At 34.5% G+C, this 15,224-nt stretch overlaps 1 protein-coding gene across 1 annotated transcript; it reads left to right on the plus strand.

The window, feature by feature from the left end:
- The first annotated feature begins 1,180 nt into the window (after nucleotides 1–1,180).
- Nucleotides 1,181–3,089, plus strand: LOC132255115 (uncharacterized). The gene has a single exon (XM_059742857.1). It carries the CDS (start codon nucleotides 1,181–1,183, stop codon nucleotides 3,074–3,076), a length of 1,896 nt encoding a protein of 631 aa, XP_059598840.1. The 3' UTR covers nucleotides 3,077–3,089.
- Nucleotides 3,090–15,224: the final 12,135 nt, after the last annotated feature.

Below are 15,224 nucleotides of genomic sequence, written 5' to 3' on the forward strand. Positions count from 1 at the left end.
TCCTATTTGAAATGAAAATATTTGATCCATGAATTGCATTAATATTCCTTATTGGGCTGTGAGCTCATTCCCAATTGTTGAAAATTTTCAGGTACTCTTAGTTCGGGTGAGGAGTGATGGCTAGGCTGAGGAATGGTCATCATTAGGATTTGACTTAGGATTTTATGTTGGATTTTGTTTAACTGTTAGTTATGTTCATTTTGATCATTTGATATTTGGAAGTTATTTGGAAATTGAATTTTGAGGAATTTAGATTTTGTTCCGCTACTCTGAACAGGTATTTGGTAATTGGTAACATCCAGTTACAATATGATTGTTCGGGTCAGATTATACTTTAAGCCTTCGGGTTTGAGGTGTGAAATGACCGTCACGCCCTTGGAGTGGGTCTTGGGGCGTGACAAGTATTCCTCAAGAGTCTCCTAACAGCCTACTTATAGGTTGTGGTGACTTCCTACTGGTTGGCTATGAACATGCCATGGTTTTGCTTGGGTAACATCTGATATGCATTTTGTAAGTAGTGGTGGATTTACTTGTATCACCAGTTTGTAAATCAATGGGATATTTTTGTCTTTGAGCTATTCTCACAGGGTTTATTAGATTTAGATGAGATGCAAACAGACCCAACTACTCAGTGGCCCGGCCCGGCTCGGATTGGTTATTGGACCATTGGCTAACCAGGCCGGCTACGCCCTTTTAGGATGGAAAAAAAAAATACATCATAATAAAAAAGAAAATAATAACAAAAACTTAATCCAAACATGCTTTAAGGAATATAATGGTCAATTTAGACCAAACATATGAGGCTTTTGGCTAGTGTCTAAGGTACAAACAAGTCATTTCAAATGATTCATTATTTTAATGATCATTGCTAAGTTTGTTCCCTACATAGCATAATTGGAGCGGCTGTGAACTGGATATACGCTGGAAGATTACGAAACAAGAAAAATGAAACCAAGAAGGCGACGGGTTTTTTTCACTAATTGTGATAACCCCATGGCTAATGATGATCAACTGAAGTGGGATATTCTACTCGAATATCTCTTTATTCCATGTTCCCCTGTATTCTTCATTTAGGACAACTTTAAACATCATTATCCTCGATTCTAATTTATTCAGATTCTTACTATATAAGATTCTAAACCAGATCATCACTTTGCAATTATACACAATAAACAACAACATGAACTATGAGAATTATGATCCCTATTTCCCTGATCAACCTGTAGTTGATCTCTACCTTCCAGTGTGGGCTAACTTGCCGGCCTTCCGGTCCAAGGCAGCCTTCATTTGGGCTGAAGATGGCGCCACGTTAACCTATGCTCAACTCAATTCCTCAGCTCAATCCATTTCTGCCAAAATACTCCATCGGTTGAAGAGAGGGGACACTGTTGTTATTCTGTGCTCGCCTGGGCTTGAGCTCGTAGAGATCATTTTTGGGTGCCAAAGAGCTGGTCTTTTGAGTGTGCCCATCTTCCCACCTCACCCTTCTTTCACCAAAGAAGACCATTACCACCTTGTTAGGGTTTTGTCTCGGACAAAGCCTAAAGCTGCCATAGCTCAACACGGTTTCATCGCAGCAGTGAAGCGATATGTATCCTCTCCTGTCAGTGACAAAAGGCTCTGCGAACTGTTACAAGGAGTCAGGTGGATTTCTACTGATGATGTCAAAGATGGAAAGGAAGGAAATAGTTCATCAGGTTCTTTGCCATACCACGGTTGCAAGGCGGACGAGATGTATTTGGTTCAGTTCACCTCAGGGGCAACAGGGATTCCGAAGCCGGTACTGGTGACTGCAGGAGCAGCTGCTCACAATGTTAGAACAGCGAGGAAGGCCTACCATCTTCATCCAAATAGCGTTATTGTTTCGTGGTTGCCTCAGTACCATGACTGTGGCCTTATGTTCTTGCTGCTGACTATTGTATCCGGCGCAACTTGCGTGCTAACATCGCCCATCGCCTTCGTAAACAGGCCAAGACTATGGCTTGAGTTGATTTCGGAGTACAAGGCAACATGCACCCCAGTTCCCTCCTTTGCATTGCCGCTTGTGGTCAAACGTGGAGGGATTGACAAAGGAACCCTACCCATAAATTTATGGAGCTTGAAAAACCTGATTATCATCAATGAGCCCATTTACAGGGACTCGGTTGAGGAATTTGTCAATGCATTTCTGCCTTTCGGGTTAAATCCAGCATGCATCTCACCATCTTATGGCTTAGCAGAAAATTGCACCTTTGTTTCGACAGCATGGAGAAACAATGGCGGGTCTTCTAGTTTTCCAAACATTCCATCTTACAACAAGCTCTTACCTAGTGCAAGGCTGGCTTCTGAATGCATAGATGAGGAAGAAATGGACATTCTAGTTGTGAATGAAGAAACACAGGAGCCCGTTGAGGATGGGATTGAGGGAGAGATATGGGTTTCATCTTCAAGCAATGCCTCTGGTTACCTCGACCACCCTTCTTTAACTCGCTATGTATTTCTAGGAAGGCTAAGCAACAAGGTGAGTAGCTGCTTTGTCCGAACAGGCGATAGAGGAATTGTTAAAGGAGAAGAGAGATACCTCTTCATAACCGGTCGATCTTCGGACATCATTGAACTCCAAAGTGGTGAGCAGATACATCCCCATTACATAGAGACTGCTGCTTATAACAGTTGCCAAAAGTTTCTTCGGGGAGGTTGCTTAGCTGCATTCAAGATTTCAAGGACAGTCGTTCTCGTTGCAGAGATGCAAAGAAGGGAAGAAGAGACAAGAATTTTGAAGATTATATGTGAAGGGATTAGAGACTCTGTACTGAGGGAAGAGAAAATAGGAATTGGTTTGGTGGTTCTTGTTAAGGCTGGATGCGTTCCGAAAACAACTTCTGGTAAGATACAAAGATGGGCAACCAAAGATAAGCTCATAGGAGGCAAAATGAAAGTAGTAATGGAGATGCAGTTTGAGGAGAATGGTAGGTCTATAGAAGCTGGTGCAAGTAAGAGAAATGGAGGAAGAGTTATGGTAGGCGAAGAGATGGGAAATGATGTGATTTCACTTTCTAGTGCTCCAACTCAAGTAGGATCACGTTCTTTCTTGTGAGGGAACAAAGGCTGTGCATTGCTATGCTCCGTATATTGTATGTTATGGAAAAAGTGTGCTTCGGTGCACACTCTTGAAAATAAATGAAAAATAACAATTCCAGATTTCTAAATTTCAGAGTATTTAATATATTCTATGCACTTTAATTAAAAATAGAATTATGTATATTCAAAATGTAGGCTTTGATGAAATTAATTACTTGAAAATTGCATTGAGGATGGATATCCTTGCATGGCCAAAATGCAATTTGACTGTCAAGTAGGGTTAAAAAAATCGGCCAAGTCCGGTATGACTCGGCCGAGTCGTATCCGCCTCGAAGCTGACCGCGACGAGTCCGATACCAGATACCTAGACTTGACCTGAATTGGTTGGACTCGGATGAGTCGACCGATATTCCGAGTTAACTCGGTCAACTCAGGGAAAAAAATTCAACAGATTCTTTGCAAAAAAGCCCCATCACAACAAGTCTTGATTTTTTAGAGAAATAAGAGACTCCTCTGGAAAAGAAAACCTATGAAAATTTTAAACAAACCCGTGAAAATTTGAAACAAACTGGTGACCCTTTCAAAAGCCTTTAAAAAGAGTCTCGGTTGAAGAATAACTTACCTAACCCTAAATCTACCATTGCCGGAGTGTAGAATCTTCGTCTTTGGTGCGGTGCCTGGTGGGAAGGTAGCAGATCGTGGTCCGATAGTCTGAGAGGCTGCAAATCGTGGTCTTCATGGTGTGTTGGGGAAGAAGATAGCAAGGCTGTGTCTTCATGGTGTTGGGGAAGAAGACAGAGGGCTACGTCTTTGTGGTATTGTTGTGTTGGGGAAGAAGAAAAAGACAGAGAGGGCAAAGGTTTCAACTTTCAAACCAGCAGGTAATAAATTAATAAAGGAGTTCCCCCTTTTTGCTATATAATTGTGTTTAATGAAGCATATGAGTATATATATATATATATATATATATATATATACTCTCTGTATATGATTTAATATTGTTGTTATATATAATATGTTATTCCTTTTCAAATATTGTTGCTATATGTCTTATAAATTAAATAAGACATAATTAATAATTTTAAATTATTTCATGAATTTTTTAATTTTTAAAAATAATTTTGAATTCAAAAAACCAATCTAATTAATTACACATAAAATCAAAACATTTTATAATATTATGTTCATAGTTCAATTCTAAATGAGTACATGGAATGAAAATTTTGACTCATTTTTAAAAAGTTAAACTTTATTAATTATTCAATTTAAATAAAATATTATGAAAAATTATTACTTTAAATATTTATTATTAATTTTTAACCCAAAAAATGATGAAGATGTTAATATTTTTATGTTTCTAACATATACTAAAATAGTAATTTTTTTATAAAAATAAAATAAATTAACCTATGATTTTATTATAATATCATATATAAGTAAAAAATTATAAGTACTCTTTTGTAATAGATACTAAACCTTCATTTAGGTTATATTTGATTCCCAAAAAATTATAAAGAAAATTAATTTATTTTTTTCACTATTTTTATCATAAAAAAATATAAAAGAGAATCAACTGCAATTAAAAATTAGCTAAACATTTATATATTTTTAAATTATATAATCTTTATATAGAAAAATAAATAAATAAAATGACTTAAAAGAGCAATAAAAAAATAATTTATTAACCTTAAATTTGTTTAGTTTTCTTTTTTTTTTTCCTCTAATATTCATAAACCAAATATAGCATTAGTAAATGACTTATTTAATTAAAAAGGTTATTGAAAACTCAATTTTGTAAATCTAACCCTTCATTATTTTTTTGGCATCATTTTAAAAAAACACTCTCATTTTTTCCTTATAAAAATAATTATTTCTTTTAAAGCATTCATGTAAATATTTAAAATAATCAAGGGTATTTATATATAAAAAAAATGAATTACTCTTCAAATATAAGGATTATTTTCATAATTTTTAACTAATTAGGTTTTAATAAATTGAGTTACTCTTCAAGTATAAGGATTATATAAAATTTTGTATAATGGTACAAAAATATAATGTACAAGAAATTGTATTGAATACTTTAAAAATATCACTCAATTTTCTATTAGTATAAATAAATTTACATTATATTAGTAACAAAAATTTTTCCTATTACTCAATTACATTAATACTATATTGCAAAATTAAATTACTATAGAAAATTAATAATTATTGAATTTTTTTTTTCAAATAATCATAAATGATTTAATAATACGGAATGAAGGGTATACATTTACATGGTCAATTACATTTATATTTGAATCAATCTTACTTTATTATATCATGTAGATTTTTTTTATAATATTCTACAATTAAATTACAATAAGAAATCAATAATTATCAAAACAAACTTTTTTAAAAGAATTTTTTCATAAAAATATTCATTTATTTAACTATTATTTATTTTAATTAAAAAAAACATATAAATAAGTGGAAAATAAAAGATGATGAACTTAGGTGAGATCGTGTTTATTGCTTTTTTAGTACAGTTTATTTTTATATGGTAACAATATGAAACATATAAGTGAGTGGAAAATTGAATATTATAATTCTTATATAAATGTGTTTATATATATTTAATTTGAAAAGTAAGTTGTTTTCCTTTTATACATGGTTAGGTTAAAATTTCAAAATGGCTTCAAAACATGATATTGGTTGGGAGCATGCAGAACCTATTGGTGGTAGTAGAAGAACCACAAAGTATAAATATTGTGGGAAAGTTATACATGGCGGTATAACAAGATTAAAGCAACACATCGCACATATATCTGGACAAGTGGAAAGATGTCCACGTGTACTGGTAGAAGTGTCACATAGTGTTAGACAACATATGTCTAATACTTCAAAAGAAAAAGCACAGTTAAAGAAAAAAAAAAGAATGACTTTTGAATTAATCTTAAATAGAGAAAATTTCTATGAAATTGATGAGTGTGATTCTGATGATGAAATTGAGGAAGTTGCTATGGCTGATTTTGAAAAAAGACAAATGAAACAAGCAATGAAAGAAAGTCGTCGAATTTTTGAAGAAGATGGACAAGAGCATCAGAAGGGTGGTAGTTCCTCACAACCTTCTAATGTTAGGATTAAGCGCGGATTGACACGTAGCTTCAGTGTAAGAGAAGGAGCTAGCATACCTCCAAAAGGAATTGATCCCTACATGTTCCCATCAAAGCATAAATCAATAAAAAGCTTGTTTTCTACTGAAGGCATGAAGAAAGTGGGTAAAGCTATTTCTAAATTCTTTCTCTTTAATGCAATACCCTTTAAGGCAGCTGATAGTGGGCCTTACTATCAATCAATGATTGATACCATAGCAGAAGCAGGTCCAGGCATCAAGGGTCCCACGGGATACCAAATTGGAAATACATATTTGGAAGAGGAGGTGCAAGAGCTTGAGGTATACAAAACAACATTGAAGGCTAAATGGCCTATATATGGGTGCACAATCATGTGTGATGGTTGGAGTTCTAGGACTAGAAAGCCTATCATCAATTTCATGATTTATTATGATAGAAGTATGATATACCATTCTTCAATTGACACTACCAACATACCTAAGACAACAGACTACATCTTTTCCCTTATGGATAAAGTTGTAAAGGAGGTTGGGGAGGAAAATGTTGTTCAAGTAGTCACTCATAATGAGGCAAGTTTTAAAGTAGTCGGTATGTTGTTGATGGAGAAGCGAAAGCATTTGTTTTGGTCTCCTTGTGCAGCCCACTGTATTTATTTAATGCTTGAAGATATTAGAAGCATGAAGCAGATTAAAAAGACATTATATCAAGCTAAGATGATCACAGGATTTATTTATAATAACTTGAAAGTAGTGAATTTGATGAAAGTGTTCACCAAGGATAGAAATCTGTTAAGGCCAGGAATAACCCATTTTGCCACTGAATTCATTTCATTTGAGAGTCTTATACGTTATGAGGCTGATTTGAAGAGAATGTGCACAACAAATGAGTGACATGAATTCAATAAAGATAGAAGCAGAAAAGGTCTAAGAGATAAGGTATCCAACCTTATCTTAACTGATCGGTTTTGGAAGAAGGCAGGGGAAGTTCAAACCATCATGGAACCTCTCGTCAAAGTATTGAAATTGGTTGATCAAGATAAGCCCACACTATCAATCATTTATGAAACAATAGATAGAGCTAAATTGTCTATCAAGGCATCGGTCAAGCAATGGGAAAAGTATTGGGAAGTCATTGATAGAAGGTGGGAATGTCAATTGCACAGACATTTGCATGTTGCAGGTAATAAAAAAATTCTTTATATATTTTTTATTATTTTTTTCAAGTACAAATTATTATAAACTGATCATTATTTAACTTATAGCAACATATTTTTTAAATCCAATGTTCCAATATTCAAATCATTTCTCCAACCATCCGGAAATTAAAGTTGGATTAAAGGAGGTTATCAAGAGATTAGAGCCAGATTTGGATAGACAAGCAAAAGCTATTAACGAGGTATAATAATAGTTTGTGACCTTTATATAATGCATTTTGTAATGTAATGTGCATTAACAAAAAAAAAAAATATTAATGATGTAGGTGAAATTATTTGTTGACGGCTAAGGAGAATTTGGAAGTGCACTTACAAAGAAAGCAATAAATCAATCTCTTCCAAGTACTCAATACATTTACGTCTATTACAAATAAGAAATTATCATCATTTTTTGTTAAATATATCGTAGTGATTAATAAGTATGCATTTTCTTTATTATAGCTGAATGGTGGAACAACTATGGCGACGAAGGTCCACATCTACAAAAAATTGTTGTTAAAATTTTAAGCCAAACTTGTTCTTCATCAAGTTGTGAAAGAAATTGGAGCACATGGTCATTGATTCACACAAAGTTGCGCAACCGTTTGGCAATGAAAAAATTGCAGAAGTTAGTTTATGTGCACTACAATATGCGACTTCGAGTTAAGAATTTGATGCAAGAGCGAAGCAATGAAGATTTATACAATCCAATTGATCTGAATCATATCTTTAATGATGATGATATATTAGATGAGTGACAACCCGACTCTTGGTAGCTTGGCATGTAAGGGTATCAACAAAATTTATACCTAAGGTCCTTACACTAAAGTAGCAAAGCTACTATAGCATAGTGGCTCTAGGATCGAACACTGGGAAGGGTTTTTACTTTAACTGGTGAAGTTCGGAGGATGGAGTGAACTTTTCTTAATAAAAATTAGGTTAAGATGAAAACATAAAAAGATGAAGGTGTTGTAAACTAAACTAACATGAAAATAGGTTAAAAGATGGAAAAAGAAGTTTCTCAAAGCTTTGGATAGCCATGCTTAACTCACTGTGTAAAAATGGAGATTTTGGGACTTTTCACCTCGAGTTGGGGAAGCAACTAAGGTGATGCTTACTTCCCGAACCGGTATGAGTTTAACAACTGAGTTTTAGTCCTTGAAAACTTACAAAAAGGGTAGTTGAACCTCATAAATGCCCTTTTAATGATATAGGTCATCTCCTCGACTTGCAATACAATGGCTCGTAGGAGATAACTAATGAACGTCAGTGGATCTAACAATAAGAATCCACTGAGACCAAAAGCTTATCAAGTATTGGCCATTCAAAGCAAGTCAGAGGGATTAAAAACTTTACTTTGAATGAAAACATTTATGACGCTCAGCTACTTACATTCATGGCTTGGAAATCTCCATCCTGACACGGGAGCTTCACATGGCATCCATTACTTCAAGAAACTAAAAGGTTTTAGCCTCTCATCCTTGGGGATTTCATCCTCCAAGGATGTTTGGCTACTAAGAAAATGAGAAAGAAAAGAGAAAAGAAAAGTATGAACAAAAGTGCTCTTATAACTTATAAAGTTACAGGTTACAAGATTAGATGATCTGAGGCTCTTCACCTCTATTTAAAGACAATAACAAGCTAAATTACAAGAGCTATTACAAAAGCAACCTATTCATTGGTTGATTACAAGGGTAAAATAGGTATTTACAAAGCTAAAAATCAAGCAAAATATCTTGGAGAACCGGTAGTGGAATAACATCAACAACGTCTCAAAACAGGGGATTCAAAGGAATTTCGCAATGTGCCTAAATCCACCTTGCGAAATTTCGCAAGGTGTTTCTTCATGGTGCGAAGTGGCAAAATTTCGCACCATGAAGAAAATCTCCTTGCGAAATTTTCGCAATGTGAAATTCACCTTGCGAAATTGGTCATTTGACATGATGCAGTTACCTTCCGAAGGCCATATCTTCCTCATTTCAGCTCCAAATCATACACGGTTTGAAGCGTTGGATTCTTGACTTCCTAAGCTTTAAAATGGTATATAGAATGCAAAAAATGGACTTCAGGAAGTGCTTCAAAAGTGCGAAAGAAGACTGAAGCTGTTTTCTTCACTCTGTTTTCCTCTTCTCCATTGCTTGTGCTCGTGTTTCCACTTGAAATTCAAGCCTGTAATTGTCCAAAATCCTTGCTTAACTCGCCCAAATAGCTCCTCCATCAATTGGCATGCTTGAATTGGTTCATAAGCTAATAAAAACATGTAAACTTGCCACAAAATGGTTAAAACCAATTACTAAGGACCTTAATGAATTAATTGGGTTAAATGAATATGATTACTACTTAAAGGTGCTTAAAACCATTATAATTAGATCTACAAAATAGCACTTTTTGGTAGTAATCAATGAGTGGATACGAGAAGGAGAGGAGCCTATGTTATCATCTGATAATTTGGATTGGTTGGATACAGGTCTTCCCACTAATGAAGAAGGTAGAGAAAGAGATGTTGATTCCCGTCGTAAAAGTAAGGGTTTTAGAACAATTTCTTCAAGTTCTAGTAGTGATGATGGTGACAATAGGGGCAGTAGGCGGGGTGGTGGGACTAGTGGGGGCAATAGAGGAGTTGGTGGCACTAGTGAGGGTACTGGAGGAGATGGTAGCACTGGGGGCTGTTAGTTAATCAAGTAGATCCCGGCATGTCATGGGCACAAGGAGGTGAAAATTACTATGCCACACAAGATACAGATAACGGATATCGACCAGGGATATGTGATTACTACTCAAAAAGTGTTATTTTGTAGCTTGTAATTAACTCTTTTAAACACTCTTGAGTATTAATTATTACATTTTAACTCAATTGACATGTTAAGGACCCTTGCAATCGTTTCTAATCAAATTGTGTTAAGTTTTGGTGTTTTTGATAGCTTTTAGCTACACCAAAGCAATTTAAGAATGAGGGAGAGCTGTATATAGTTCATGGAAAAGCTTTTGGAAGCTCAAATTCATGAAGAAAACAAGCTTTGGAGCCTCATAGTCCTTTGTCTTAGTCGTTCAAAGTATGCAAGGAAAGAACAATGGAGAAGAGGAAAACAGAGTGAAGAAAACAGAGGACAGCAGCTGCAGTCCTCTTTCACACTTTTGGAGAACTTCCCGAAGTCCATTTTCTACATGCTATATACCATTTCAAAGCTCAGGAAGTCAAGAATCCAACGCTTCAAACTGTGTACGATTTGGATCTGAAATGAGGAAGATATGGCCTTCGGAAGACAACTACATCAGCTGAAGGACAATTTCGCACCTTGCGAAATTGGAACTCCAACGTGCGAAATTTAAAGTGGATGGCAGCTGTGCATTTGTGGTGAAGTCCAACATGCGAAAGTGATTTTGCAACTTGTGAACTTGGAGCTCAACATGCGAAAATGGATTCCAAGTTGCGAAATCAACTTGCGAGATTTTCGCAAGTCACCATGCAACGTGCAAAATCTACATGCGAACTGGGATATTTGTGCACCGACTCTTTTAGATCTTTTCTTCAGATATTTTTGTATAAATTTCCATTCTTCTCCTTGTAATCCACCAACCATAAGATTTCTTAGCTAGGAAGGTTGGAAAAACTTCTCTATATATATTCCCTTGCATCCATTGTAATAGATATATAGAGATATAGATATAGATATTTAAATATATAGAATATACAGAGCCTTGCTCTTTTTTTCATTCTCTTTCATTTTCATTTTCTTGCTAGCCAAACATTCTCTGAGATGTTTTCTCAGAGGATGAGTGACTAGGCTTTTTGTTTCTTGGGTGAAGGAAGCTAGGTGAAAAGTCTAGATGCAAAAGTGGAAAACTCCCGTGCTTTAAATACAGGTAGTTAGAGTTCATAAATGGCTTCTAAATCTAAAGTTTTGCTTTAAATCCCTTAGAATAAATTTGAATGGCCAATACATGGTAAGCTTTTAGGTCTCTGTGGATACTTATTGCTAGATCCACATCAGATCATTAGTTATCATATACGAGCCATTGGAAAGTGGTTCAAGGTGAAGACCCATAGTGTCTAAAGCCATTAATGGAACTTGACTACCATTTCTATTGACTTTTTATGGATTAAATCTTCATTGTCAAACCTATACCGGTTCGGGAAACAACCATCCTTTATGTTGTTGTCCCCAATGCGAGAAGAAAAATCCGGAATTTCCCACTTTACAATTGGCACCTGATCCTAGTAACCTGAAATCCCAAGAAACACCTTTCTTTCTAATTTCTTTCTAGTTAATTTTAGTTACTTTATGTTAGGTTAGCTTAATACCATCCGTTTTCATTCAAAATTATGTCTTCTTTTAAAGCTAACCTTGAAAGGAAAAAGCACCAATTCATCTTTGAATTAATATCATTTGTGAAGTGAAAACCCATCCCAATGAACGATCCTAGAGTCACTATGCTATAGTAGCTTTGTCTTTGCTACCCTAGTACATGGTGTAATAGGTTATAAATTTTGTTGATTACTCCCTCAATCAAGAAGCACCAGCTGGACATGAATCAGCTGATACACCAATTAGGCATGAATCAATATGGGAACAATGAAAGCATTTGGAAAGACTAACTACATTTCCCAGCAATGATGATTATTCTAATGGGCATGATTATCATAGATCAAATTATCACCGTATTGATGAGCACTTACAAAATTTGGGTATAGGATCAAGGTCGTATTTCAGAGGGGTAGATGATAAATCATATCACAACTTTAGAGACCGTGATAGCTCTTCCAGTACTTTTAGTAGAAATTATTTTAATCGATTTCCAATGATGCATCCAGAGGGATATTCAAATACTGGAACACGAGCTAGTGACTCATATGAATATGATCAATCTTCTAGTAGCAGTAGCATTGCTTATCGAGGTTTTGGATACTATCAATCTGGTGTTGATCCTGAACAGCCTTCGAAACCATATTTTCCTGATTATGGATCATCAAGCCAATCATCTCATCCAACATATTCGAGTTATGAAAAACTCTTTCAACCATATCCTCACTATGGGAATTGCTACCCCAATTTGTATGCTCATCATAGGACTGATGATGATGATTTTGAACCCCCTCATCATTCAACATGGAATTGATTATTGTATTGTATGTGTTGTTAGTAAAATTGTTATTATATTTGAAATAAAATAACTTTCTTTTATTAGCATTATCATAAATAACTTTGAGTAGATACTTTTATAACTATTTAAATAATGTTAAATGTGAGACAATTTTATTTTATTAATTTTTTGAGCTTATTTAATTGTATATATTTTTCCAATGATTTACATAATATTTTTATATTTTTTTTGAATTTTCTAATTAGCTTATTTTACGTTTCGCCCGATACCAGACCGCTACACTGAGACCGATACGCCTCGGGACCTTCCGAGTCAGTGACTGATACCGCGACTTTAAACCATGCTGTCAAGGAAAGCATCTCAACCCCATTTGGCATGGCACCACCTAGATCATTATTTCTTTCTGTATAGAGTGCATGCATGCGCTTAGAAGAACATATCTGCCATTATAAATTAGTTGTCTGTGCAGGGGTAATAATAATAATAATTCTCTTCACCAAAGCACCTTTGTCTTCCTTGCTTTGAGGAGTTCAACCTTCAGCAAAGTACCTCATGTCAATATTTTCGATTGCCTCAGATCTCCACCAAAGCACCGCTGTCTTCCCCAGATTTTGTGGAGTTCAACAATTAGCAAATTACCTAAAATAGTCATTTTTTTTTGTTCAGATTTTGTGGAGTTTATCTCACTCACAGAAAATGACTGCAAAAGCATCCTTTGACTCACCACAAAGGACCCATTGATGATTTGGTTTTACCATTGTTGATGGCTTAGAGAAGTTTGGCATATCTGGAGGTAGGACTTTGCATTCCCAAAAACTTAGGTATTTTTTCAGAGATGTTGGATGTGTTTTGGTTTTTCCCGAAGATTAAAATAGGATGGATCTGAGAAGTCACAACGATTTGTTTTTCTAGTAGATATTAGCTAGTAAGTTTTATGTTTGTTATTTTTTTTTCTTTCACAAACTCGTTTTGTTGAATGGGAGAAGAAAAAATGTTTTTTTTTTGTTTTATTGACTAACTATTTTTGAAAAATCTTTAGGCTAACAAATCTAAGTGGGTGGGGATTGGTATTGGAAGTGATGGTAGTTGAATGGAAAGATGAGCAATAGTGAAACAACTCAACAAAATCAAGAACAATTTAGAAAAATAGATATAGAAAAATTATAAATATTTAGAGAAGTTTGGAAATATAAAAAATAGTTAATTCCATTCACTTCTCTTAAGGTTTTGGTAAAATACATCTAGCCCCCATAAGCTTGAAATTTCATCATACATTTCTCTTATTTTGAGTAAGAGGAAAGGTAAATGAAAATAAGAAATGAAAGGGATAGATGAGGTATTTGATAAAATTTCAAATATATAGGGGTTAAATGTATTTAATCAAAACCTTAAGGGAGGTGAATGAAATTAACCCTATAAAAAATAATTTTTTATTACTTTTGTTGTTATGCTTGAAAAAATGTAGTCATATATATTGCACAAGAGGATGGCATAACGTTATTTTTTAGATAAGTTGAGTGAAAAATTGACATTTAAAATTATTTTCCAATACTATATTATGTAGGCTTGAATTTAATGTTTATTTTAAAGTTTAATCTACAAATTTCTTGACATGTTTACAAGTTACTAAGTTTTCTTATTTATTTCAGCTTAGATTATAAGACTTTCACAAATTCCCTCAAATCCTCCTCTAGCCTACAATCATGTGAATATCCATATCTCCAACTTCTTATTTTTCACCTTTGGCATTTAGTTTTAAATTACTAAAGAAAAATAAAGAAGTTCCATACAATATGAAATCATGTTACAAAACTAACTTGATAATTTCATGTCCTTTTTTTAGAGCAAGCATGATAGTAATGAACTGATGCAGTACAAAAAATAAAATGCAAGGAGACTAGTATGTAATTAAAAGTATCCTAGGAATCACTCCTACAATCCTTTAGGCTTCATACCCAAGTACTCTTTGCATCATACCAAGAAAATAGTGGCTGCTAGAAATTTACTCCTTCACTAATTCGCCTCAAAAGATTAATCAATTACTATATAAGACTTTCTAAGAACTTATAACTCCTCGAAACTAGGTACATAGTAATAATGCAACTTGAAAATAACAAACTTGGACTGATTAATGACAATAATAATGATTGAAAATGGTTACTTATAACCATTAACTAGGCCTATAACTTGATTTCTGGAAACTACTTTCTAAGTTGAACTTGTATTAACTTATATAAGATCCCAACTAAGCCCATCATCATTCGAAGAATGTCAAATTAAAGTTTGGGCCTTGGAGCCCACTCCTTCACACATTTGATAAAATTTTAAAGGTGGTCGCCATTTGTCTCCATCAACTCCCCTTAGCTTAGAAAAACTTGACCTTGATGAGTTAAAGGCATGAAATATCTCATAAAGGTCTTGATTCAAGTGTTGGAATTCTCTATCCATGATCCATATGCAATCTGAACGTGGTCTCCCTCTCTATTTGACAAGATACTTTTAATAGTCCCCTCCTCTGGTTGAAACAATTTGATAATCAATAACATCTTCAATTTCCTCCTTTAAACGAGGAGTTGGTGGTAAGTGAGCATTTGGGCCACCATTAGTTGTAAAATCTTTAGGATTAGAACATAGAGTGAGGTCCTCAATGTTGAAGATGTTACTAATGCCCATATTTTCTGGCAAATCAAGAACATAAGCATTGGAGCTAATTTTCTTGAGCACTTTGTATGGACCAACATCTTTTGAGTGAA

The sequence above is a fragment of the Vitis vinifera genome, chromosome 14 (assembly GCF_030704535.1).
Source record: "Vitis vinifera cultivar Pinot Noir 40024 chromosome 14, ASM3070453v1".
NCBI lineage: Eukaryota > Viridiplantae > Streptophyta > Magnoliopsida > Vitales > Vitaceae > Vitis > Vitis vinifera.

What these genes read in the sequence shown, in the direction of transcription:
- LOC132255115 (XM_059742857.1), top strand. Translation starts at nt 1,181, where the DNA reads ATGAACTATGAGAATTATGATCCCTATTTCCCTGATCAACCTGTAGTT.